The sequence below is a fragment of the Dromiciops gliroides genome, chromosome 1, assembly GCF_019393635.1.
Source record: "Dromiciops gliroides isolate mDroGli1 chromosome 1, mDroGli1.pri, whole genome shotgun sequence".
Classification (NCBI taxonomy): domain Eukaryota; kingdom Metazoa; phylum Chordata; class Mammalia; order Microbiotheria; family Microbiotheriidae; genus Dromiciops; species Dromiciops gliroides.
Window position 1 is genome coordinate 163,073,049 of NC_057861.1, and position 26,017 is coordinate 163,099,065.

The 26,017-nt window shown below is 39.8% G+C and overlaps 1 protein-coding gene across 1 annotated transcript; it reads left to right on the top strand.

Annotated features, from left to right (window-relative positions):
* Positions 1-24,511: 24,511 nt before the first annotated feature.
* LOC122746788 (60S acidic ribosomal protein P1-like) lies at positions 24,512-24,853 on the top strand. The gene has a single exon (XM_043992739.1). It carries the CDS (start codon positions 24,512-24,514, stop codon positions 24,851-24,853), a length of 342 nt encoding a protein of 113 aa, XP_043848674.1.
* Positions 24,854-26,017: the final 1,164 nt, after the last annotated feature.

The following is a 26,017-nucleotide window of genomic DNA, read 5'->3' on the forward strand; positions in this document are numbered from 1 at the left end:
CTCTAGATTTGATGAATTGCCCAAATCTTAACCTTTTGCAGTTAGTTTTTTTCTCCCTTATAGTAAAGAACGGGAACTGATAGAAGAGCTCTGGGTATAGGGGATCCACAGTTTGGGGAAGGGGGAAAACAGAAGGGTCATGTAACCCTAATGGCCCAAGCCAGAATTGGCTTCTTTGGCCACAGCAGTCAGTTGAGTTCAGGAATAGATTATAATATGATTTCCCATGTTAATCTAACAGAACACTTTTTAATTTTTTTTTATTTTGGGGGGCAGGGCTATGGGAGTTAAGTGACTTGCCCAGGGCCACACAGCTGGTGTCAAGTGTCTGAGATTAGATTTGAACTCAAGTCCTCCTGAATCCAGGGCCGGTGCTTTATCCACTTCACCACCTAGCTACCCCTCCTCCATATATTCCTAACAAGGCAAGTTGGCCGGAGGTTATCTATGGACCAGAGAACAGGCCAGGTGAGTGAAAAACTTGCCCTTCCTTAAACCAAAACACTGGGGACCCTCTGAAGCTTGGGGCAGTGTAGCTTGGAAGTAGGACCCCACTGTAAGAAGGAGTTAAAAGTCAAGTAAAAGATGGGCAAGATGAGCAAGCAAAGACAGTTGCGAATCATAGAAAGTTTCTTTAGTGACAAGGAAGATCAAGGTGCACCCTCAGAAGAGGAGAGCAACATCAAGGCCCCTACATCAAAAGCTTCCAATAAAAATATGAATTGGTCTCAGGCCATAGAGGTACTCAAAAAGGACTTTGAAGACAAAATAAGAAAGGTAGAGGAAAAATGGAAAGAGAAATGAGAGTGAGGCAGGAAAGTCATGAGAAAAAAGTCAATAGCTTGAAAAGCCAAATGGAAAAGGAGATAGAAAAGCTCTCTGAAGAAAATAATTGCCTAAGAGTTAGGATTGAATAAATTGAAGCTAGTGACTTTATGAGAAACCAAGACACAATAAAGCAAATCCAAATGAATATAAAAAAAATAGAGGGCAATGTGAAATATCTTCTTGGAAAAAATGCTGACCTGGATCTAGGAGAGATCATCTGAAAATTATTGGACTACCTAAAAACCATGATCAAAATAAGAGCTTAGACATCATCTTCCAAGAGATTGTCAGGAAAAATGGCCTTGATATTCTAGAAGCAGAATATAAAATAGAAATTAACAGAATCCACTGATCACCTCCTGAAAGAGATCCCAAAATGAAAACTTCCAGGAAAATTCCAGAGCTCCCAGGTCAAGGAGAAAATATTGCAAATAGCCAGAAAGAAACAATTCAAATACTGTGGAGCCATGGTCAGGATAGCACAGGATCTATAAGCTTCTACATTAAATGATCAAAGGGCATGGAATATGATATTCCAGAGGGCAAAGGAATTGGGATTACAACCAAAAATCACCTACCCAGCAAAACTGATTATAATCTTTCAGGGGGAAAATGGGACTTCAATGAAAAAGAGGACTTTCAGGTATTCATGATGAAAAGACCTGAACTGATTAGAAAATTTGACTTCCAAATGCAAGACCGTAGAGAAGCATAAAAAGGTAAACAGGAAAGAGGAATCATGAAAGATGTTAAAAGGTTAAATTGTTTACATTCCTACATGGGAAGATGATATGTTTAAATCGTAAGAGCTTTTTGAGTATTAGGGAAGATGATAGGAGTAGATATAGACAGAGGGCACAGTTGGGAATTGATTATGAAGGGATGATATTTGTAAAGCATTTATTTTTTGTTTATCTTTTTTGGGGGGGAAGGGGCAGTTGGGGTTGGTTAGTGTTTTGTGTCTAAGACTGAATTTGGACTCTGATCCTCCTGGGTCCAGGGTGGGTGCTTTGTTCATTGTGTCACCTAACTCCCCCATGATGACATCTTTATTGTGAAATTGAGGGGGGAGAGGAATGTATTGGGGGAGGGAGAAGGGAATAGGTAGAAAGGGGTGAAATCTCACATGAAAGAAGCAGGGAAGGGTTTATGGAGTGGGGGGAGAGATGGGGGAGGAGTAGGGAAGTGAATGAGCCTTACACTAATCAGAATTAGCTCAAAGACCTTAATCTCATCAGAACTGGCTCAAGGAGGGAATAACAAACACTCAATTGGGTGGAGTAATCTATATAACCCTGCAGGAAAGTAGGAGGGGAAAAGGATGGGGGTGTGTGAAAGAAGGGAGGGCAAAGTGGGGGAGGGGGCAGTCAGAAGCAAAACACTTTTTGAGGAGGGATAGGGTAAAAGAAGAGAAAATAGAGTAAATATCATAGGAAAGGAATAGGATGGAGGGAAACAGTTAACAATAACAATTGTGAAATTTTGAAGCAGAGGCAAGAGTTATGTAAGATGATTGATGATGGATTGTTGAGTTGGTGATGATCGGAGGAAGATGAGGATTGATGAGGACTGATTGATGATGAAGATTGAATGAAGAAGAGGGAGATTGACAATGTTGAGGATAATGATGAGGATTGATGGATGATGCTTGATTGATAGATGATGTTTGATTGATAATTGATTGATGATGATGATGCTAAAATGTATGGCACTTATTTTTCTGGGCTATTGTGAAGAAAATTCTTTGTCAATTTTCAGATACTATATAAAAGTCATCTATTACTGTTGTTGCAATAATCAACGTTATGGATTCATTGTAAGGAAATCTCTCTTTAAAGTAATATATAGGAGGCAGCTAGTTGGCACAGTGGATAAAGCACAGGCCCCAGATTCAGGAGAATTTGAGTTCAATTCCAGCCTCAGACACTTGACCCTGGGCAAGTCACTTAACTCTCATTGCCCCACCAAAAACCAAAAACAAACAAACAAAAAGTAATATATAAATATAGTTTTACTATTAAAAAAAAGATGATCAGGATACTATCAGAAAGACCTGGGGGAACCTGCATAAACTGATGCAAAGTAAAATCTATTGTATACAAAATAACAGTAATATTGTGACATGTTCTGCTGTGAATGACTCGGTTATTTTCAGCAATGCAATGATCCAAGACAACTCTGAAGGTCTTATGAAAAATGCAATCCATCTACAGAGAGAGAACTGATGGTATTTGAATACAGATTGAAACATAATTATTTTTGTCAGTTACTTTATTGGAAACAAAAAAAAAATGATAAGCAGAATGCTATCAGAAAAACCTGGAAAGACGTACATGAACTGATGCAGAGTGAAATGTACTGTATACAAAATAACAGCAATAGTATAAGATGATCTGCTGTGAATGACTTGGTTATTTTCAGCAATGCAATGATCCAAGATAAATCTGAAAGACTTATAAAAATTGCAATCCATCTATAGAGAAAGAACTGATGGTATCTGAAAACAGATTGAAGCATACTTTTTTGATAGTTCCTTAATCTAAAGTTTTGTTTTTGTCTGTTTTCTTTCACAACCTGTTTAATGTGGAGATGTTTTGCATGACTACTCATGTATAACTTATATTGAATTGCTTGAGTTCTTAGGAGATGGGGTGGGGAGGGAGGGAGGAAGAGAAGTTGGAACACAAAGTTTTTTTTTAAATTGCTGTCAAAATTTGTTTCTACATATAATTTGGAAAAAATAAATAGATACATAAAATAAACAAAGTGATTGTTCTGATTCACAGCTCCACCAACAATGCATTATTGTGTCAATCTTTCCACAAGCCCTCAAACATTGACTATTTGCATCTTTTATTATCTTTGCCAACTTGCTGGGTATGAGGTAAAAAATCAAACTTTTTTTGATTTGCATTTCTCTTATTTTTTGTTATATGGAATATTCTTTTGCATAGTTGTTAATTGTTAGCACTTTTGAAAACTGTTTGTTCATTTACCTGTTGGAGAATGGCTTTTTGTCTCATGTATTAGGCTTTTGCCTCATAGAGACAGCTTAGTGGATATGTTAGTTAATGGTGGTACTCCTCACTTAAGATCATTCTGTTAAAAAAAAAAGTGAACATTATAGCATCAGAAAATTATCAATACTACAAAGATGAGTCTATAGGAAAATAAGATCATCATCAATGTGGCATCCTAGCTACTTCCCTACCACACTGTTGCTCTCTACCCCCCTACCTCTGGACTAATTTCCAGCTTCTTCCCTGGGCCTTTGTGCAACTGACTGGTAAAAGGTTACTCTATCTAGGTGTCTCCAAACCTACCACGATTCACTTCTATCATCTTCCAGCCATGTTTTAGTGTATACTCCCAGGAAAGCTAGGTGACTCAGTGGATAGACTACTGGCCCTGGCATCAGGAGAACCAGAGTTCAAATCTGGCCTCAGATACTTGACACTACTAGCTGTGTGACCCTGGGCAAGTCATTTAACCTGATTGCCTCAAACATCCTGGGCCATCTCCAATCATCCTGATGTATATCTTGCCACTGGACTCAGATAGCTCTGGAGGAGAGAGTGGTGCTGGTGACTTTGCACAGCCCTCCCTCACTTAAATCCAATTTAGTGAAAGTCATGATATCACCTCCCTCTGTCATGGTCCTCTTCAAGAACGAAGGGTAAGCAACAACAATTAGTATATACCCCACTCTTCTCCCTTTTCTCCTTCTTGTTATAGGAATAGTATTCAAAACAATCTTACCATTTCTGGAAAGGAGGTAGCAATCAATTGCCTACAACTCAATTCACCATCCCTCTGATTCCTACATCAAAACACCACTCCCCAGCCACCACTACCCTATTAGTGCTTGTTATACAAGGGCATAATAGCAACACTCTGTCAGGTTCAGCATTTAGCAACATGAGGAACTCTCAAGTGGAACAGGTAACAAAAAAATGGTTTACTTTGCTCTAATACAGCAGAAATATGCAACAGGATCTATTGGCAATATGGCCTCCATTCTGTCCATATGGAAATTTGCCTGGCCAATAAGGCAAGGTATGGTGACTCATGTGGTCTTCAGAAATCCACAAAGTGGGGGCAGCTAGGTGGTGCAGTGGATAAAGCACTGGCCCTGGATTCAGGAGGACCTGAGTTCAAATGCAGCCTCAGATGCTTGACACGTACTAGCTGTGTGACCCTGGGCAAGTCACTTAACCCTCATTGCCCCGCAAAAACAAACAAATAAATGGAAAAAAAGAAAAAAAAAAGAAATCCACAAAGTAAGAGAGGCCTTAACTCTATGTGTGTGGAACTTTTTAAGCCCTTGGGTGACCAGGAAGCTGCAACAAGGAAGACAGGGGTCAACCAAGTACCCGGGACAGCTTTGTTGCATTTTAGAAGAAATTACTCCATATCATGAGAATCAAGGAACCCTCATCCTAGGGATCAGGAACAGTCTTACTTTTTGCATTTGTTCCAGTATTTAGTATAGTACCCAGCATATAGTAAGCATCTATTTCCTATGCATCTTGTCTATACCTATTTATATGCACATTGTCTCCCTCATTAGAATATAAGTTCTTTTGTAAGGAAATCTGAGAAAGCAATATATGCTAATGACTACACATACATAAATGGAAAGAATAATCACTGCATTTAAAAATGAATGTTGTAGGGGGAGCTAGATGGCACAGTGGATAAAGCACTGGCCCTGGATTCAGGAGGACCTGAGTTCAAATCTAGCCTCAGACACTTGACACTTACTAGCTGTGTGACCCTGGGCAAGTCACTTAACCCTCATTGCCCTGCAAAAAAAAAAAAAAGAATGTTGTAGAATTTACAAACTTGACCCTCAAGAAGAGATATGAAAAGACACATCTCTTATACCTTTGCAGAGGTAGATAGGGGAGGGAATGGATGTGGAAGATTGCATCTAATGTCATTTTTTTTTTGCAGGACAATGAGGGTTAAGTGACTCACCCAGGGTCACACAGCTGGTGTCAGGTATCTGAGGCTGGATTTGAACTCAGGTCCTCTTGAATCCAGGGCTAGTGCTCTATCCACTGTGCTACCTAGCTGCCCCAATTTTTGCTTTTTCTATGCTTCTCCAGAGGTTAGTATAGTCCCCTGCCCATAATAAGTACTTATGAAATGTTTCACTGATGTGACTAATATGAAAATATGTTTGGCATGACTATACACATATAACCTATAATCTAATTGCTTTCCTTCTTAATAAGGAGGTAGAAAGAAAGGAAGGGATGGAATTTGGACATCAAGGTTTTAAAAGCAAATGTTAAAAAAAATGGTTTTTTACATGTAACTGGGGATAAATAACATCCTAAGAAAACTGCCCAAAAAAGAGAGAAATGTTTCATTGAGTGATTAATAAATACTTTTTCATTCATTGATCCCACTCATGAGGCATTGAAAGGGTAGCTACTCTCCTGTCCACACTGATCATTTGTCAGATAGCCCTTAGCTGAGGTCCTTGCAGAGCTATCCTAACACTCCATTTCACCTGTCTCTGAAGATTCAGTCAGCCTCAGATTAATTACATAGCAAGGTCAAGGGCCACACGGTCCAGTCAACCCCAAGTTGAATGGCTTCACTTATCTACTGGAAAACTTAAGTTCTTAGAGTCCTTAGGAACATGGTAACAACCCAGTGAGTCCTTTCAAATAATGTGCTTTATTCATTTGTTAACATAGTTCAAACCATGTATGTGTAAGGTGTAATATCTTTATCAAACAATGCTATTAGTAAGGCTAGTGAGCTTCTGATTCACTTGATCCTCACAACAACTCTGAGAGGTAGATGTTATTATCCTCAATTTAGATCAGGAAATTGGGTCAGGCAGAAGTCAAGTGATTTGTCTAGGGTGACACAGCTAGGAAACTGTCTGAGAGGATTTAAACTCAGATCTTCCTGACTCCAGACAAGGTGCTCTCTCCACTGTGCCATCGAGCTGCCTATTAAAGATAATAAGGGGGGTCAGCTATGTGTAGCAGTGGATAGAGCACCAGCCCTGGAGCCAGGAGGACCTGAGTTCAAATCCAGCCCCAGACACTTAACACTTACTAGCTGTGTGACCCTGGGCAAGTCACTTGACCCCAATTGCCAAGAAGAAGAAGGAAGAAGGAGGAGGAAGAAGGAGGAGGGAGGAGGAGGAGGGAGGAAGGAGGAGGAGGAGGAAGGAGAAGGAGGAGGAGGAGGAAGGAGGAGGAGGAGGAAGGAGGAGGAGGAGGAAGAAGAAGGAGATAATAAGAAAGTAAGCCAGAATATACAAACACTTTAATACTAAAATTAGCAGCTGCAGAAACAAAATGGGTAAACTAATGCTTGGCAATACAGGAGGCCCTCAATATATAGTAATTATCTTAGGGACTTGGTAAAAGGAAACTCAATGGAATATAGTATGGTGGTAATTCCAATTTCCTCTGCTTCTTAAATTTACTTGGTTTAGTTCAGAATGTGTGTTGATAATGAAGTAAAACTTAAAAATAAAATTAAAAAACAATAACAGTCTAGCTAGTAATTATTGTTCTTGAGTCATTATTTTAGTCATGTCCCAGTTGTGTCTGACTCTTCCTGACCCCATTTGGGGCTTTCTTGGCAAAAATACTGGAGTGGTTTGTCATTTCCTTTTCCAGTTCATTTTACAGATGAGGAAACTGAGACAAAGAGAGTTAAGTGACTTGCCCAGGGTCACACAGCTAGTAAAAGTGTCTGAGGCCAGATTTGAACTCAGGAAGATGAATTTTCCTGACTCCAAGCCTGGCACTCTATCCACTGTGCCATCTAGTTGCCTCACAGTAATTATGAGTAACTTCAACTTTCTACTTATACCAAAGATTTCAAATCTTTTAAATTTAATTTTTCTTATTATTGAGAGATAAAACAAGCATTTCCATAACACAGTACAATAGAGATTTCAATTTAACAAACATTTATCATATACCTACTATGGGGCCAACACAATTCTAGGTGCTAGAATAGGAAAATTAAAATGAGAGTCTCTGCCACCCAGAAGCTTAAAATAGGAGGTAGGGGGAGGGGTGTGGGGAGAAGGATGGACACAAATAAATAAAATAAATACAACATAATTTCGATGGAGAGTAGAGAAGTGCTAATAACTGAGGGAAAATGGAGAGAGACTTCCTGGGGGGGCAGCTAGGTGGCACAGTGGATAAAGCACTAGCCTTGGATTCAGGAAGACCCAAGTTCAAATCCAGCCTCAGACACTTGACACTTACTAGCTGTGTGGCCCTGGGCAAGTCACTTAACCCTCATTGCCCTACAAAAAAAAGAAAGAAAGAAGAAAGAAAGAAAAGAATGAAAGAAAGGAAAGAAAAGAAAGAAGAAAGAAAGAAAGAAAGAAAGAAAGAAAGAAAGAAAGAAAGAAAGAAAGAAAAAAGAAGAAAGAAAGAAAAAAGAAAAAGAAAGAAAGAGAAAGGAAGGAAGGAAGGAAGAAGGAAGGAAGGAAGGAAGGAAGGAAGGAAGGAAGGAAGGAAGGAAGGAAGGAAGGAAGGAAGAAAGAAAGAAGGAAAGAAAGACTTCCTGTAGGTAGCATTTCATCTGAGTGTTTAAGGGCATAGACTATTCTAAAAGGTGGAGGTGAAGAAAGAGAATTTCAGCCATGGGGGAAAAACCTATAAAAGCAAAGAAGCAAGAGATAGAATGTCAGGTACGGGGAACATCAAAGATGCCAGTGCCTCAGTTTACTTTAATGTCAATTGTGACAGCCTGTGAAAGGGAAGCTATACCTGAAAGTTAGGTTAGTGCCAACTCTACATTAGAATTCTTCATTGGCACAATTTCATAAGGTGTCACAGAATTGGTCTTTTTTTGCTCTTAGTAGTGTAATGATTAGAATGATGCCACCTACTGGAGACTTGCTATGGGAAAGCTCCGCCATGAGGAAAATGCCTCAGAGGCATTGTGGCTTTTCCTTGGCATCAGGAAATGACGTTTACTCATGGGTGCTGTCTATCAAGGCTACCAGCCAATCAACTTGAGGAGCCTCCTATTTTCTGGGAGGAGACAGGAAGAAGGAAAGGGAGCCTGCGCGGAGAGCTCTCCCTCTTTTGGGGTTCCTGACTTGATGGTGGTGGTGGCGGCAGAGGACTTCACAGGAAATTTGAGGAAAGATAGGAATGCCAGGCTGTTGGAATTCTGTTCTCAATCTTTTTTCTTTCTATTTTCCAATAAACCCTTAAAAACCTAAACTCGTTTTATCAGTGATTTTAGTCAGTTTCCCCCAAAACTGGGGGAACAGATTAGAATCCACATTTAGAATCTTAAATTACACAGTAGGTAGTGTCTATTACTTTTTAATATAAATGCAATGCATTTCTCTGCTATAAACCTATAGAGACACAAGTCTGAAAAAGATTATTTTTCTGAGAGAGCCCCTAAGGGAAGTCACCAGTCATAAGCTAAGGAAGTGTGGAGAGTCACTAACCTGATCTAGGAAAGGAAGTACATTAATTGGATTTCCAAACTGACAGGTATCTTAGCACCAAAGCTAAGAACTAGCAGCATCTTTAACCTAGAGATGGGAACTTTTCCTTCAAGATGCTAACATTGAAACACAGTAAAACACAAAAGGGCTGGGAAATGATGACTCTGTGTCATAAAGTCAAAAGCAGCTGCATTTTTGGCATCTTTTGAGCCCTTTTCTTAGACACAACTGTGTCAAAGACAACAAGACTACTGTACATCTACTGAGATGGGGAGTGGTTACAATATGCATCAGGGAGGAAGTACATGCATTGATGAAATCATGACTCTGCTTACCAGCCTACAGGGTGGTTAGTTGCCTACCACCTGCCATGGGTGACTGAGGTGCCCCACTCCCATGATGTAAAAGATAATGAGTAAAAGAAGAATCAGTGGGAGCTTGGGAGCAGTGGGTTTAAATAGATGACAACTAAAACCAACCAGATGATTACAAATTCAAAGTAAAAACATGTCATGAAACAGAAGAGGAGGCAATTAACATGGAATTCAACATGATCAAATGCTCCATCCATTTCCATATGGCTGTCATTCAGTCATTTTTCAGGGACAACTGGTCTTGTTCCTAATTTAAATAAGACTTTCAACTTCTCTCTTTGCTAATATCTTATCTATACCATCTCTTGAAGTATGCCACCTGTGCATGCCACAGAGATTCCCATAGCATTTCTAGACCCAGCTGTCTATACACCTGTATGCCCACTTGGATAGACAGAACTTTCTTACATATTTTTCCAATTTCCAACCAGAATTACACATGTCATGAGGGATCAGGGAGCTTAGATGAAATGTCTAGAACTTCTTTTTTTTTATGTGAGGCAATTAGGGTTAAGTGACTTGCCCAGAAGTGTTAAGTGTCTGAGGCTGGATTTGAACTCAGGTCCTCCTGACTTCAGGGCCGGTGTTCTATCCACTGCGCCACCTAGCTGCCCCAAACTTCATTTTTTTTAAGTGACAAGATGTCAGTTTTGCATCACCCTGACCCTAGAGTAGGGTCCAGAATCCAACATAGACTGAGGCAACGAACCTGTAACAAAGAAGGTCATTCTTTAGACAGACTAATACTGTTTATCACACAGGGAACAGTAATAGGAACCAGTCTGCTGCTGGGTCTCTCTGATCCTGTTATGGCCTCTGTACCAGAGCAAGGATCAGGGTCACATGTGTTGGTAGGTCACCACCTTAGATACAAGGAATTAGATTCAAGCTTATGAGATTGTGTTGCCCTCTAAAGGTGAGACCCATAGAAAGGTTATGCCTTTACTTCATCTGTAGCTGTTGGACCATCCTGACCAGGGCCAGAGGTTCTATGCAGGGAATAGAAACAGGAATGAAACTAAATCAGTCTTAATTCTCAACCAGCTGAACCTTCACACTAGTTGAAAGTGGCTGGAGCCAGCTAGAGTCTACTGGACTTTTGACCAGGGGCAATCCTACATTTGTGTCACCCAGATTCAAACTAGTCTCAGGAATTTGCAAAGTTCAAACTAGAAATCCAGAGACCTGATTCCACTCTAGATCAGACAAGTTAGGTTATACTGAAAGTTTAAATCTCCCTGACCTGAGTTGCCTCTGAGATCCTTGAAGAATCCAGAACTTAATACCTGAAGAAAGCAGTAACAGGAGTTTAGAGAATACAAATCAGTACCAAACAAGACCCCAGCATTCAATCCATAAGTATTCAGATCCTGACCTAACATGAAATTCCAACTCAGGAAGTTAATCTGGAAGGATGAGTAAACAAAAAAGGCATCCCACAATTAAGAATAATTATGGAAATACTTCAGAGATACCCAAGACAAACTAGAATAAGAAAACAACTCCATAGTATTTACAAGCAAAGAGTAAGAGAAAAACACAGCTTGACCATAAAGTCACATAGAATTTCTGAAACAAATAAAGCTAGATTTAAAAAAATCATATTATAAATTAAATGAGCTCTCTAGAAGAAAGAATTGGAAAAGAAATGAGGACAAAAAGAAAGACTTGACGAATTAAAAGCCTGGGGGCAGCTAGGTGGCACAGTGGATAAAGCACTGGGCCTGGATTCAGGAGGACCTGAGTTCAAATCCAGTTTCAGACACTTGACACTTACTAGCTGTGTGACCCTGGCCAAGTCACTTAACCCTTATTGCCCTGCAAAAAAAGAAAAAGAAGAAGAATTAAAAGCCTTTTGCACAAGAGATGCAAAACTCTACCCAAGTAACAAATTCCTTGAAAATTAGACAATAATATTAAAACAGTCAAAAGATTAAAAAAAATAGGGGCAGCTAGGTGGCACAGTGGATAAAGCATCAGCCCTGGATTCAGGAGGACCTGAGTTCAAATCCAGCTTCAGACACTTAACACTTATTAGCTGTGTGACCCTGGCCAAGTCACTTAACCCTCATTGCCCTGCAAAAAAAAAAAAGAAGAAGAGTTAGAAGCCTTTTGCACAAGAGATGCAAAACTCTACCCAAGTAACAAATTCCTTGAAAATAAGGCAATAATATTAAAACAGTCAAAAGATTTAAAAAAAATATAGGGGCAGCTAGGTGGCACGGTGGATAAAGCACTGGCCCTGGGTTCAGGAAGACCTGAGTTCAAATCTGACCTACTAGCTGTGTGACCTTGGGCAAGTTACTGACCCACAATAAATAAATAGATAGATGATAGATAGTTAGATAGATAGATAAGATAGATAGACAGACAAATGAATGAATAAATAAGTGAATGAATGAATAAATGAATAAATAAAATAAAATTTAAGATATCTCACATCCAAAGCAACTGACCTAGAAATCAAGTCAAGGAGGGAAAAAATCTACCAGAAAGCCATGGCCAAAAAAAGAACCTGGATTCCATAGATCAAGAAACCATAAATGAATGAAACTACCTATACCTGTTAAAATTAGAGGATAAAGGGAACATAGAAAAAAAAACCCACCAGCCACCTCCTGAAAAAAACAACCTAAAATTAAAATTTCTAAGAATGTCATAGCCAAAATCCAGAGGTTCCAAGTTGAAGGGGAAAAAAAATATATATATATACATATGTATATGTATATGTATATATATGTATGTGTATGTATATATATATATATATATATTTACTACCTATGTGATCTTAAAAAAAAAAAGTCATTTCCAATTCCTGGGCCTTGGTTTCCTATAATGATAGGCTTGGACTCCATAATCTCCATTGTCTCTTGCAGGTCTAAATCCTATGACCCCTATGACACCATAATCAAAAGGATTTTTAAACTACTGTATAACACATTAGAAATGTAATGTATTATATAGTAATTAATGGTTACCAAGTAATAATTCCCCCGTGAGTACTTTTTTTTTTCATGGAAGGATTTTACTCAAAGCTCTTTTACCAAACCCAGGATTAGAGCTTCATTTCACAAGGTCAATATTAGATCTCTTCTTGTATGACATTTGTTTGTTTATTGATTTAGGGGGTAGGAGAGTGATCCAGACCTGATCCACATGAGGAAACTCCCAACACCTATGCAAAAGTACAATTCTTAAATATCTTACAGTCTTAGAAAGTTGCCTTTTGTTCAGTCTTTTTTCAGTTGTATCTGACTTTTATGACCCTATTTGGGGGTCATAGTGATACTGGAATGATTTGCCATTTCCTTCTCCATCTTATTTTGCAGATGAGGAAACTGAGGCAAACAGGGCTCAGTGACTTGTCCAGGGTCACACAGTTAGTAAGTGTCTGAGGCCAGATTTTAACTCAGGAAGATGAGGGCTAGCACTGTAGCCACTCTGCTACCTAGCTGTCCTAGGATGTTTCCTAGGGAACTCTGAAGTTAAGTGACTTGCCCAGGGTCTCACACCTAGTATGTGTCAGAGGTAAAACCTGAACACTTCTCTCTGCCTTCAAAGCTGGCCTTCTACTGCCTACACCATGCTGCATTTATTTTATCAGAATTAACTACAGGGGCAGCTAGGTGGCTCAGTGGATAGAGCACCAGCCCTGGAGTCAGGAGTACCTGAGTTCAAATCCAGCCTCAGACCCTTGACACTTACTACCTGTGGGACCCTGGGCAAGTCACTTAACCCCAATTGCCTCACTAAAAAATTAAAAACAAAAACAAAAACAAAACTAAAGAATTAACTACAAAAGGCTCTTCTTTGGTAAGAACGTACAAGTAGTCTTGGTTGTTTGTAGATAGGCCTTTATAAAACACGTAGGTAAACCACCACCATAGCCTCAGGAAATTAGACTGAAGCTTATGAGATTGTGTTGCCCTCTAGTGGTGAGACCCATAAAAAGGTTATATATCTTTATTGCAGCTGTTGGAGGACTCTCCTTTCAATTGTTCTCCAGAGCAAGCAAAGCAAAAATCCCAACCTAAATATCCATAACTCAAAAGTCTTTCTTAGCTCCATGACTTCCCTATGAGCTTTAGGATGAGGGGGAAGGTGCTTAAAAAAAATGCAAAGAGACTAAAGCAAAAACTGCAAGAGAATACCAGTACACAGAAGAATTTTCTAACTATAGAAAAATCTTTGCACTGATGCAGAATCTTAAAAAGGATTGCCAGAATTAGATACAACAAAAACAAAGAAAAGAAGGAAGCAAGGAAGGAAGGAAGAGAAAAAAGAGAGAAGGGAAGGAGTGAAGGGGGGGGGAGGGGGGGAAAGAAAGAAGGAAGGGAGGAAGAGAAGGAGGAAGGAAGCTCTAAATTGTTGGAATTCTTTAATTCTTCCATTGATTTCTAGAAGAATAGTGACAACCTTCGATGTCACACATTGATCTGCCTGGCTTTCACTGCTCACAGGTGGTTTAGCTAAAAGGGAGAGATAGCCCTTGTCAATATCAAATGTAGGGGCAGCTAGGTGACACAGTGATAAAGCACCAGCCCTGGAGTGAGAAGATCTAAGTTCAAATCTGACCTCAAACACTTACACTTACTAGCTGCATGACCCTGGTGCAAGTCACTTAAACCTCATTGCCCTGCAAAAAAAACAAAACAAAACAAACAAACAAAAAATCAAATGGTAAACAAAGAAAAAATCCATTACTATTTAGCTCAGGAAAGAAATTTATATCCTGTTCTAAGAAATTAAATTTTGCCTCTATTATAATGTCATTGCCTTAACGTCAATGAATGAGATGTTAAGGATACATATTTAATGAGGTATAGTAAAGAACACTCAGGCATAGAAGACATCTTAGCCTTAACCTGTACATTCCCTCCCAAGGAGGTGGTGCTATGAAATAAGGAGAAGATGCTGGGATGAGACAGTAAGGTCTCCCCAACAATGCTACTTGCTACTACTCACAGTAAATCCTGAAATGAAAAAGTGGTTCAAGAAAAAATACTCAGAGGCAAATCTAACCTCCAAGCTGTCCACTTCTCCATATGGTAACAAAAGGCTGTATGTCTTACAGAAGGCAGCAACTTCTGAGGGCTCAGAGGAACTGTTTGGTTCCTCAACAACGCACCCAAGTGGAAAGAGATGAATCTGAAACATTGTTCACTGAAGCTGGCTGGGAATTTTACTCAAAAGTTCCTAGTACATATTAGATTGTAAACTCATAGATGGCACAACGCTAATATATGCCTAGGTTTTTTGCACATGGTGTCGCAAAAATCTTAGTATAGACTAACCCTAATAGACTTTTGGAATACCTTGTATAATATTTCACTTAGTACTAGGCAAATGTTTAATAATTTGTGGTTTTTTATATTAAATACTGGAGCAGCAGAAAGGGGTTATAGATGGAGAGTAATTATCCAAGTCAAGAAGACGTGTGTTCAAGCCCTGTCTCTGGCTATAGGACCCTGGGCAGCAAGTCATTTTGGTACATCAGGCAAATCTTTAAGACTCTAAGTTATAGAACAATTGTTGATCTGCATTGATAAAAAGGGTTTCTTCAATTGGGGTTTTACAAAACAGTGAAATCCTAGGTCAAGAGAGGGGGGGGGCAGCTAGGTGTGGTGCAGTGGATAGAGCACCGGCCCTGGATTCAGGAGTACCTGAGTTCAAATCTGACCTCAGACCCTTAACACTTACTAGCTGTGTGACTCTGGGCAAGTCACTTAACCCCAACTACCTCACTAAAAAACAAACAAACAAACAAACAAGAGAGAGAGAGAGAAAGGCAGAGACATAGAAAGACAGAGAGAAAAATAGAGAAGTGAGAGAAAAAGAGAAAGCTATACAGAGAAGTGATAGAGATATAGAGACAGACGGACAGACAGACAGATGGACAGACAGACGGATGTATGGACAGATGGATGGATGGATGGATGGATGGATGCTGACTACCTTATGGGTAGAGATAAACATTCTGTGTTTCTTTAATGCCATCTGCTCAGGCTCTAAGTAACAAGCATGATAAATAGAGACCAGTATGTCTGTTTATTATATAAAATAATTTGATAAAAAATGTTTCCGTAACATTTTAATTAGCTCATTGGCAAAGGACCTTGACATTTTGCTGACACCAAAATGAGTCTGAGATGTCAAATCTGAAATCAGCTAAGCTTATGTTTCTTATTGACTATATTTTAGAGAATTTCTCTTTTCTTTTTCAGGTCAAGGATATTCTAGACCACCAACATTTTGTATAATTACTGTCCCTTATTTGCTCATAAATTGAAGATCTAGAACTGGAAGAGAGTTTAGAGGTCACTCAGTCCAAAGCTCTTAGTTTATAGATGATGAAACTGAGGCCCAAAAAAGTAAGATGAGTTGCCCAATGTTACATAGCCAAAGAGAATTAATCCCAATCAAAGTATGTGAAAAAACAAACAAACCATTCCAGACACATAGGTGTTCTTTTTGTATCTATCTGAACCTAGTGGCATCTTCTTTGAACAGGATAAATGAACAGTTCCAGTAGTGTAGCTTGTCTCTGGATTTGGAAATCAAATTTACATGTCCAGTGGAAACTGATCTGTGCCTGCCACCAGTTCATCTATTAAGCATTCAGGTCAGTCTGCACACAGATGTTAGTAGGGAAGGTTTTGTTGTAAGTGCTGGTTTGCTTTAAACATGGCTGTATCTTGAACAATGCAGGACATTTCCCATTAAGTCCTCCTCCTTTTGGCAGAGCAATGCTGTGCATGGAGACTCTGATGTGTCTTATAAGAGCAAACATTTGAGAAGGCTAGAAAATAACTGTTCAGCTACCTCCTTTTTATAATCACCAATAACTGGATTATTTCATTGGCCATGTACTTTCTTATCATTCGTCCTTTTTTTTTTAAAATAACTAGGGACTGCAGTAGATTACAGTGCTGGGCCTGAAATTCAGGAAGACCTAAGTTCAATCCAGCCTCAGATAGTAGATGTGTTATTCTTGGATAAGTCACTTAATCTTATCTACCTCAATTTCCTCAACTTAAAATGGGGATAATAAAAATATCTACTTCCCAAAGATTGTTGTGAGGATCAAATGAGATAATATTTGTAAAAGAAAAAGTTTACCCCAGTGTTTGGCATATAGTAGGACACTTAGTAAATCTTTATTTGCTTCCTCTTTTACTTTGTTGCATTGATGGGCTAAACTGTACAGATTACAAAGTGGAAATTATGAAGAAAAAAACAGGGCAGTTAGGTGGCGCAGTGGATATAGCACTGCCCTGGATTCAGGAGTACCTGTGAGTTCAAATCCAGCCTCAGACACTTAACACTTACCAGCTGTGTGACCCTGAGCAAGTCACTTAACCCCAATTGCCTCACTAAAAAAAAGAAAGAAAGAAAGAAAAAAAAACAAATAAAGGATGTTATCAAAGTGTATACACAAAAATTTGAACTGGTCACATGACAAAAGTGAGGACACTGGACAACCTGGGTCATCCATTGATATCTTAGGGACATCAAGAGAAATCAAGGCAGGCTTCCAGCACATTGGGTGCACCTTGCCCCATTATGGTCAATCCAAGCAAAGATATGGACAAGAGTTGCCCAAGATAGGCAGGAATGGGCAGACTGGCTGTCATCTACATAGAAATGGAAAGAATATTTGCATCAGCAAGACCAGATATCCTCAGATCCCTTTCAGTATCTGAAAATTGGGGCAGCTAGGTGGCACAGTGGATAGAGTACTAGCCCTGGAGTCAGGAGTACCTGAGTTCAAATCTGGCCTCAGACACTTAACACTTACTAGCTGTGTGACCCTGGGCAAGTCACTTAACCCCAATTGCCTCACTAAAAAACAAACAAAAAACAAATATCTGAAAATCATTTTACTATAATCACTTCAGCTCTAAAAAATGTCAATGTAGCTATGATAAGGCAGCTAGATGGTATGGTACATAGAGCACCATGCCTGAAGTTAAGACGGCTCACCTATCTGAGGTTTTTGCCTCCAACACTTTCTAGCTGTGTGACCCTAGGCAATCACTTAACCCTGTTTACCTCAGTTCCTCAGTAAAGTAAAACTGGAGAAGGAAACCCCTCCCATATACCTTCCAAGAAAACCCCAATGAAGTCATGGACTCTACTTAATCGGGTCATGAAAAGTCAGACCTGACTGAAATGACTGAATAATAACAACAAGCTACTGTGGACCACAACTCTGAGATAGCGATGGTGGAGGAATAATATTGGGGCAAAGGAGAGTTTGGTTCTAAAAGGTTTTTCAGTCATTGCAGTTAAGAAGATTTACTGAACATTCTAATAAGAGAGAGAAGCAGTTTGGTGTAGTGGATAAAGGGCAGACCTTCAAGTCTTCCACTTCGGATACATAGTGACTGTGATAAATAAACAGTACCCCCACCCCAAAAAAAATCATTTGACTTTTCAGTACTCTAGGTCAGAGGTATCAAACAGGTGGCCCAGGCCATATTGTGGGGTGTGATGGAGATGGAACAGAAGTAGGTCTGAACCAGATTAAAATATAATTGGGAAATAGTTAACAAAATAAATAAAAATCCAATATATCATATATAAGATTAATGTATGGGGGCAACTAGGTGGCGCAGTGGGTAGAGCACCAGCTCTGGATTCAAGAGGACCTGAGTTCAAATTCGGCCTCAGACACTTTACACACTTACTAGCTGTGTGACCCTGGGCAAGTCACTTAACCCCAATTGCCTCACCAAAAAAAAAAAATATTAATGTATACTTTAAAAAAGTCAATATGTGGCCTACAGGAATCCTTATATACTATTTAGTGGCCCCTGTTTCTATTTGAGTTTGACACCCACTTCTCTAAACTACTCTCTAAGGCTACAACTTGTAGAGAAGGTGCTGACCCTGGAATGGTGAAAGGAGTTTCCTTACCTAACAGTTCTCTACGCCAATAAATCTTAAGTCTAGCTCCTATCCCTTAAGAAATGCAGAATTATGTTTCTCATGAAACCTAAGACTCTTTTTCCCTTTGGAGAAAAACCAATAGACACCAGTGCTCAATATCCTTAGGATACTAAGAGATAGTGAGAAAGGCCCACAGTACCTTCTTCCCACACAAACCCATGGGAGGACATGAACAACAACTGTAGTGAGAAGGTAAAGCTACAGGACCCAGAAATCTTTAAATGTTGGTTTCAACCGTAAAGAATTTCATTGTATCAAAATTGTAGCGGAGTCAGCGAGGTGGCACAATGGATAGAGACTTGGAATCAGGAAGACTCATATTCTTGGGTTTTTAAATACAGCCTCACACACTTACCAGCTCAGTGACCCCGTGAGAGGTCACTTAACCCTATTTGTCTCATTGTCCTCATCTTTAAAAAGAGCTGGAGAAGGAAATGGCAAACCACCTCCATTATCTCTGCCAAGAAAACCCCCAAATGGGGTCACAAAGAATTGGATACAACTAAAACAATTGACCCATAACAACAACCAAAGAACATTTACCCCCAGTTTCTCATGTGTCTATTCTCCATTGTTGGCTTTAGAAGCACAGGTCTAGACAAATCAGATAGTTTTTTCTCTTTGCAAACTTTTGATATCAAGTATCATAAAAAGACCAAAAAAAAAAAAACCCTCAGTACTTTTTTAATGTTTCTTGTGTTCATTGTTGAAGAGGACCAATTACACCATGGATGATGTTTTAAACTTGTACATGAATTGGATTTAAAGGAGCAGAGTTGCACAAAGTCATCAGCCTCAACTCTCTTCCAGAGTCATTGAAGTCCAGTGTAAATGAAAAAGTCAGGACAACTGATGATGGCCCAGGATGCAGTGGATAACCTTGGTGCCTTCAAGGTGTGACCAAGCTCTAAGAGCTCCACAGGGCCTGCCTCAACCACCTTCATGGCCATTAGAACAAATTGTTCTCATCTTCCCATTCCCATTCTGTGGGGGATGTCTTCACATGCTAGGAGTAGGTGTTCGGGGAGGGCTAGCACTTCTACTGAACCCTTTTCAGGGCTGCTCATCCACCTTTGATGTCCAACTTTTACCCAACTCTTACCTGTGGTTCCAAGAAACTCTCTCAGTGGCCACTTCCGGGTAAAACCATTTCTGCAGGACTAAATCAGGTTGAGGGTAACTGACAGATTTTTGAACGAATACATGAATGCCAAATTCCTGGGGTTCTCTGGAAATGTTATGCACAAAGTGCTCTCTCAAGCTTTGCCTGATAGCTAGAATGCTTGATTACAGAGCAAATAACCTCAGTCATACTTTTAATTTCAAAGGTTCAAATTTTATCTCAGAAATTTCATGAATCAGATCCTCAACAAGAAAGATCTTGGAGCTTTCCTGAATATTGTTAACAGATGGCTCATGACTGTGATTTTGGTATCACAGTGCATCTGTTTATGATAATGTGAAAAACAAAATGTAACTAAGTACTAAGCGAAAGTACTGTAGGCTTGTAATGTGTTTTATACAGTCTTATATTTCTACATCCTCAATAAACAGTGTTACTGATATTCTTATGCTGCAGGGGCTTAAGAAAAAGGGAATACAAAAGGATCCAAAAATCTTGAAATATTGGTTTCAAGCATGACAACCTGCCCAGGTTTCTGTTTTCCTCTTTGGGTATAAAGCTAAATTCTGTCTTGGTTACCATCTGAACTCATTCATTCATTCAATGAGCATTTTTTCTTATGGTTGTTGAGTCTTTTCAGACCTATCCAACTCTTTATAATCACATTTGGGGTTTTCTTGGCAAAGATACTGGAGCAGTTTGCCATTTCCTTCTCCAGTTCATTTTACAGATAAGAAACTGATGCAGGCAGGATAAGTATTTGCTCAGGGTCACACAGTTATTAAGTGTCTGAACTGGATTTGAACTCAGGAAGATTGAGTTTTTCCTGACTCTAGGGCCGGTGCCCCATCTACTGACCATCTAGCTGCTCAGTTAACATTTATTAAGCACCTATTAGTGCAAAGCATTGCACTTGAGATTGGGTTGTGGAGGTAAAAATTATAAAACCTGTGATCTCATCAACAGTAGGGAATTTCATGGGAGAACTCCTGTTATCGGTACAGATTAACATATACTCTGAAATGCCTGAGACTGAGAAGTTAATATGACCTGCCCAGAATCATCAGGTAGTATAATATGTGTCAGAGGTGAGACTTCAAATCAAGTCTTCCTGACTGGAAGATGGCCTATCTCCATTGTGTCATACTGCACTAGGAATATCAAGACAAAAATGCAACAATCCCTGCCCCTGTAGATCACAAAGGGGGTGGAGGCAAGGGGGGGGCAAAGCAACATACACACAGTACACAGTCATTTCAGTGAGAGGTTGGGGAATGGGCAAGAGGAAATTAATAACAGGGAATCCAAGGAGGCTTCCCAGAAGAGATGGCATTTTAACTGTGCCCTGAAGGAAATCAGGGATTCTTTGAGAAAAGGAGGAAGTGATTTTCTGTGCCCTAGTCAAAGAAGCTACTTCAATAACAGGAAGAGAAAATGACAAGTATGGGATTTATAAAGCTATCTTTATCTTGAGTTGGTGATGGTGAGAGATAAAGGAGAAAAGAACTGGTCCTGTAAAGGAGAGAGAACAGGCAGCTAGGTGGTACAGTTGATAGAACACCAGACCTGGAGTCAGGAAGACTCGAGTTTGGGTTTTGTTGTTGTTGTTGTTGTTGTTGGGGCAATGAGGGTTAAGTGACTTGCCCAGGGTCACACAGCTAGTAAGTAAGTGTCAAGTGTCTGAGGCTGGATTTGAACTCAGGTACTCCTGAATCCAGGGTCGTGCTTTATCCACTGTACCACCTAGCTGCCCTAAGACTTGAGTTTGAATCCAGCTCAGACACTTACTAGCTGTGTTGACCCTGGGTGAGCATATAATCCTATTTTGCCTCAGTTTTCCTCATCTGTAAAATGAGCTGGAGAAGGATATGGCAGACTGCTCCAGTATCTTTGCTAAGAAAACCCCAAAATGGGGTCACAAAGGTCAGCTACAATGGAAATGACCTAAACAACAACAAAGGAGAAAGGAAAGAATTGGTCCATATGAACCTGAATTTGCTGTAAGAGAATGAAACATATCTTATGCAATCATTCCAGTGATGGACAACAATTCCCTCAGAAAGTGATTTATGTTCTAAGGTCAGCTTTTTATGGGGTGGGGGGAGGGAGAGGTGGCCCATGGGGAGGACAGGATAGATATTCTCTTTCTTTCTTTTTTTTTTTTTGTTTGTAGGGCAATGAGGGTTAAGTGACTTGCCCAGGTTCACACAGCTAGTAAGGGGTCAAGGTGCTGAGGCCGGATTTGAACTCAGGTCCTCCTGACTCTAGACCAGTGCTCTATCCACTGCACCACCTAGCTGCCCTGTTTTAACCAAATGCCATATTTTTTATCCATTCCTTTAATGCTACCAATTTGGGGGTTTTTTGTGTGTTTGGTTTTGGTTTTTGTTTTTGCAAGGCAACGAGGGTTAAGTGACTTGCCCAGGGTCACACAGCTAGTAAGTGTCAAGTGTCTGAAGCCAGATTTGAAATCAGGTTCTCCTGAATCCAGGGCCGGTGCTCTATCCACTGCACCACTTAGCTGCCCCCTAATGCTACCAATTAAACAAAGCAAATTCCATCTCTTTGGGAATGTTTCTAGTTTGTGACAAACTCTGGTAATTACTCGCATAGAAGCTGGCAAAATACACCGTTTTTCTGTTTATTTTTTTCTTTTCTTTCTCAGCTATTTCCACTGTGACTTCATTCTGACCTTAAAAAGTCAACGATTTTTATGGGTTGAGGAAGATTCTGTCTACCAAGAAGTAATTTCCTTTGGCTACTACATTACTTCTAGAGCAAGAGAAATAGCAAGACATGAACAGTTTTAGGAGGGTGGGTAATCATGCGCACAGTGTGCTCAGTTGATGGAGTCTCAGTATTAAGATGCTGGGGAGCCTACTTCCAGAAGTGCATGAAGATTTATAATTGGTTTTGTCATCAAATTGAGATGTATCAAAAACCACTGACCAGCCAAAGCAAGCCATTTGTTCTGGTCTGGCTCTTTCCTTGCCGGCTAATATTGAAGATGAGTTTGCAGTGAGCCTCTGGGGGTGGGGAAGACCTAGGCCCCTCTCCTATCAGAACTAGCATGAAGATAAGAGCACATAGCCCTTCTGTTTCTTCTGTTTCTATTGGGTCCTTTCCCAGCCACGCTCTCTTGCTTCTAGGCGAAAGAAATTGAATATGGTTATGACCTTGTGAGCCTCAAAATATTGGGAGAAACAAGACACAAGAAGTCTGAGAGCTGAAGTGCATACTGGATTTTGCCTGAAGCCAAATCAATAAACTTGTTTGACCTAACCCAGGAGAAGCAGCAATGCCAACTCATCCATCCATCACATCCACCCATCCATCCATCCATCCATCCAGCCATCCACTGCTCATGCCGCATTTGGGAAATGTGAACAGCATGGCCTTCATAGAGCAAATGCTTTATAGAAATTTCTTTAATGTTGACTCTCCCCAAGGGCTGAAATGGTGCAGGGGGTCTTTTGTGGGGAGAAATTTATAACTGCAGATCCAGCTATTATCTTCACAATAAATTATCCTTATGTAAAAGCCAAATAATGTTCATTGGTTAGGTGGAATTGGGCAGCTAATCATTGAGGCTAACAGTGGGGAGGAACACCTTAAAATGGAAGTCTAAGTGGATAGCATTAAAGAAGACACCTCCCCCAAATCTTCAAAGTACTGGTAGACCCTGAGGGAAGATGTAGTCCGTTTTGCTCTGGAGACTAAGTCCAGGTCCCTACAATAGCAAAAAACCTTAGTCTAACCATCTGTGGATATTTAACGTCTTTCAGCATTCTGTTTTTTATTTATTTTATTTTATTTTGTGGGGCAATGAGGTTAAGTGACTTGCCCAGGGTGACACAGCTAGTAAGTATCAAGTGTCTGAGGCCAGATTGAACTCAAGTCTTCCTGAATCCAGGGCCCATGCTTTATGCTACTGCACCACTTAGCTGCCCCCAAGCATTCTGGTTTTTAAGATTTTTTTTTGTTAATCAATCTAATGTTATAGAAAGAATCCAACTATTCTCCTCATTATAATTATTCTTCAAGATTTATCCCTCTACTTCCATTAAGATGCCATTTTAGCAGATATGTCGAAGTTTTTTGGACTAATAAGAACTGGTTCTAGATCCATTTGTCAGGATCTGCATATTTTAATTATGCTAATGAATACTAAAATACTCATTAATAGAGTATTGATGAAATTGTGGGGAGTAAGACAAAAAGCAACCTGATTCCATTTCTCATACTAACCTATACATCTTTATAACCCAGTGAAGCAAATATCAGAAATATATTTTTGATTCAGGTGAAATATCTCTATCAACAGTTGTCACTATGATGACTATGTAGCATTTCTTGTGTACCTACTATGTGCCAGGCACAATATAAGTGCTAGGGATGTGAAGAAAGGCAATTCAATCCCTCTCCTCTAGGAGCTCAACAGTCTAATCTAGACTATAGTGTCTAGTTTAACCAAGAAATGTAGGATTCTGGATGATTCAGTTGAATAGGTGCTGGTCATTCATTAAAAAAAAAAAAAAAAGAAATTATTGAGTGCCTACCAAGTGCAACAGACTACCTTAGCTGGTACTAGGCTCTGGGTACTAGATGCTAGGTACTGTGAGAGATACAAAGATGTATAACTTTCTCTTCAGTTGTTCTGTAAGGTGCTCAGTTCTTCTTCGGAAGCTAAGGCCACGTTGGGGGGGAACCTTCACTTCAGCCGGCGGCTAGCACCACTACAAACAAGTCTCTCCTCATCCATCTCCCGAAATGGCCGTCTCTGAGCTCACTTGCATCTACTCTGCTCTCATCCTTCACAACGATGAGGTTACAGTCACGGAGGATAACATTAATGCCCTCATTAAAGCAGCAGGTGTAAATGTTGAATTCATTCTGGCCGAATTATTTTCAAAGGCCCTGAACAATGTAAACATTGCAAGTCTCATTCTGGCCAATGTAGGAATGGGGACCTGCCCCAGCAGCTGGGGTGCTGCCCTGCTGGAAGTGTTGCTCCTGCTAGCACAGCTGCCAGCTGAGGAGAAGGAAGAGGAAGCAAAAAAAGGAGAGTCTGATGGAGTCTGCTTGATGACATCGAGCTTTGTGTCTGTTTGACTAATATTTTTTGAATACACTTAACCAAGATGTATAACACATGATCCCTGCCCTCAGTGCCAAGGCATTCACAAGGCCCATGTCTGTCCACTGGTAGTATAATATAATGTTGATCAGTAATAACTGAGACAAGGTTCTAAGTAATTGCAATCACAGCACTTTATATAGCCTTCCTATATGCCAGGCCCTGTGCTCAGTGCCTTGACAATTCTCTCATTTGATCCTCACAACAAGCCTGAGAAGTATGTGCTTATTAGTATCCCCATTTTACAGATGAAGAAACTGAACAAACAGAGGTCAGTGATTTTCCCCGGGTCACATTTTCAGGCTAGATTTTAATTTGATCTGGTACAATCTTCACCAGAGACTGACATGGGATATGGGGTGAAGGTAGAGGAGTATGGAGTTTGTATTACATCTTCTAAATTCTCCTATTAGAATTTTAGGCAGATTCAACAGCAAAGCTGGAAAGGATCTTAGAAATCATTTTGTCCAAACCCCTGTTTTTTCATAAAAAAAAAATACAAAAGATCACAACAGAGAAATTGCAGATGTTTTCCGCTTAGAAATTGTTCCTGTAACTTTGGCTTTCTTCATTCAGTTTCCTTTGTATTGCAAAAGGATCTGACTTCCTGTTGTCTCCTCTTCTCCTTCTCTTCCTTCCATGTTCCGTATTTTAATCTAAAACAACTGGAGGTGTTTTCTGTTACTTGTTTCCTACACACGTTTTTGTATCTTACTGGTTACTGCTAAGTATAGTTAGTTGACTGCATATTTGTAGACATCTTTGGTTTGTTTTCCCATTATGGCAGGAAAGTGGAAGGACCATGGCATATTAGGCAGACATACAGAGAATGTAGCATAGCAAACATTTCTGAACACCAAAGACAGCCATTGCAGAAAACATGGATTTCTTGATACAGACTTCTCCCTTACCTGGTTGGTCATTTAGTGTTATGTTATAGAGTGTGTTAAAAAGTATTAAGAGCAGTAACAGAGCAAAAGAGTTATTTTCATAACTCAAGGAGAAAAACATGTACTGAGTTTTTCATGTTGAAAGACTGTTCTATAGGGGCAGCTAGGTGGCACAGTGGATAAAGCACCAGCCCTGGATTCAGGAGGACCTGGGCTCAAAGTTGACTTCACTTGACACTTACTAGCTGT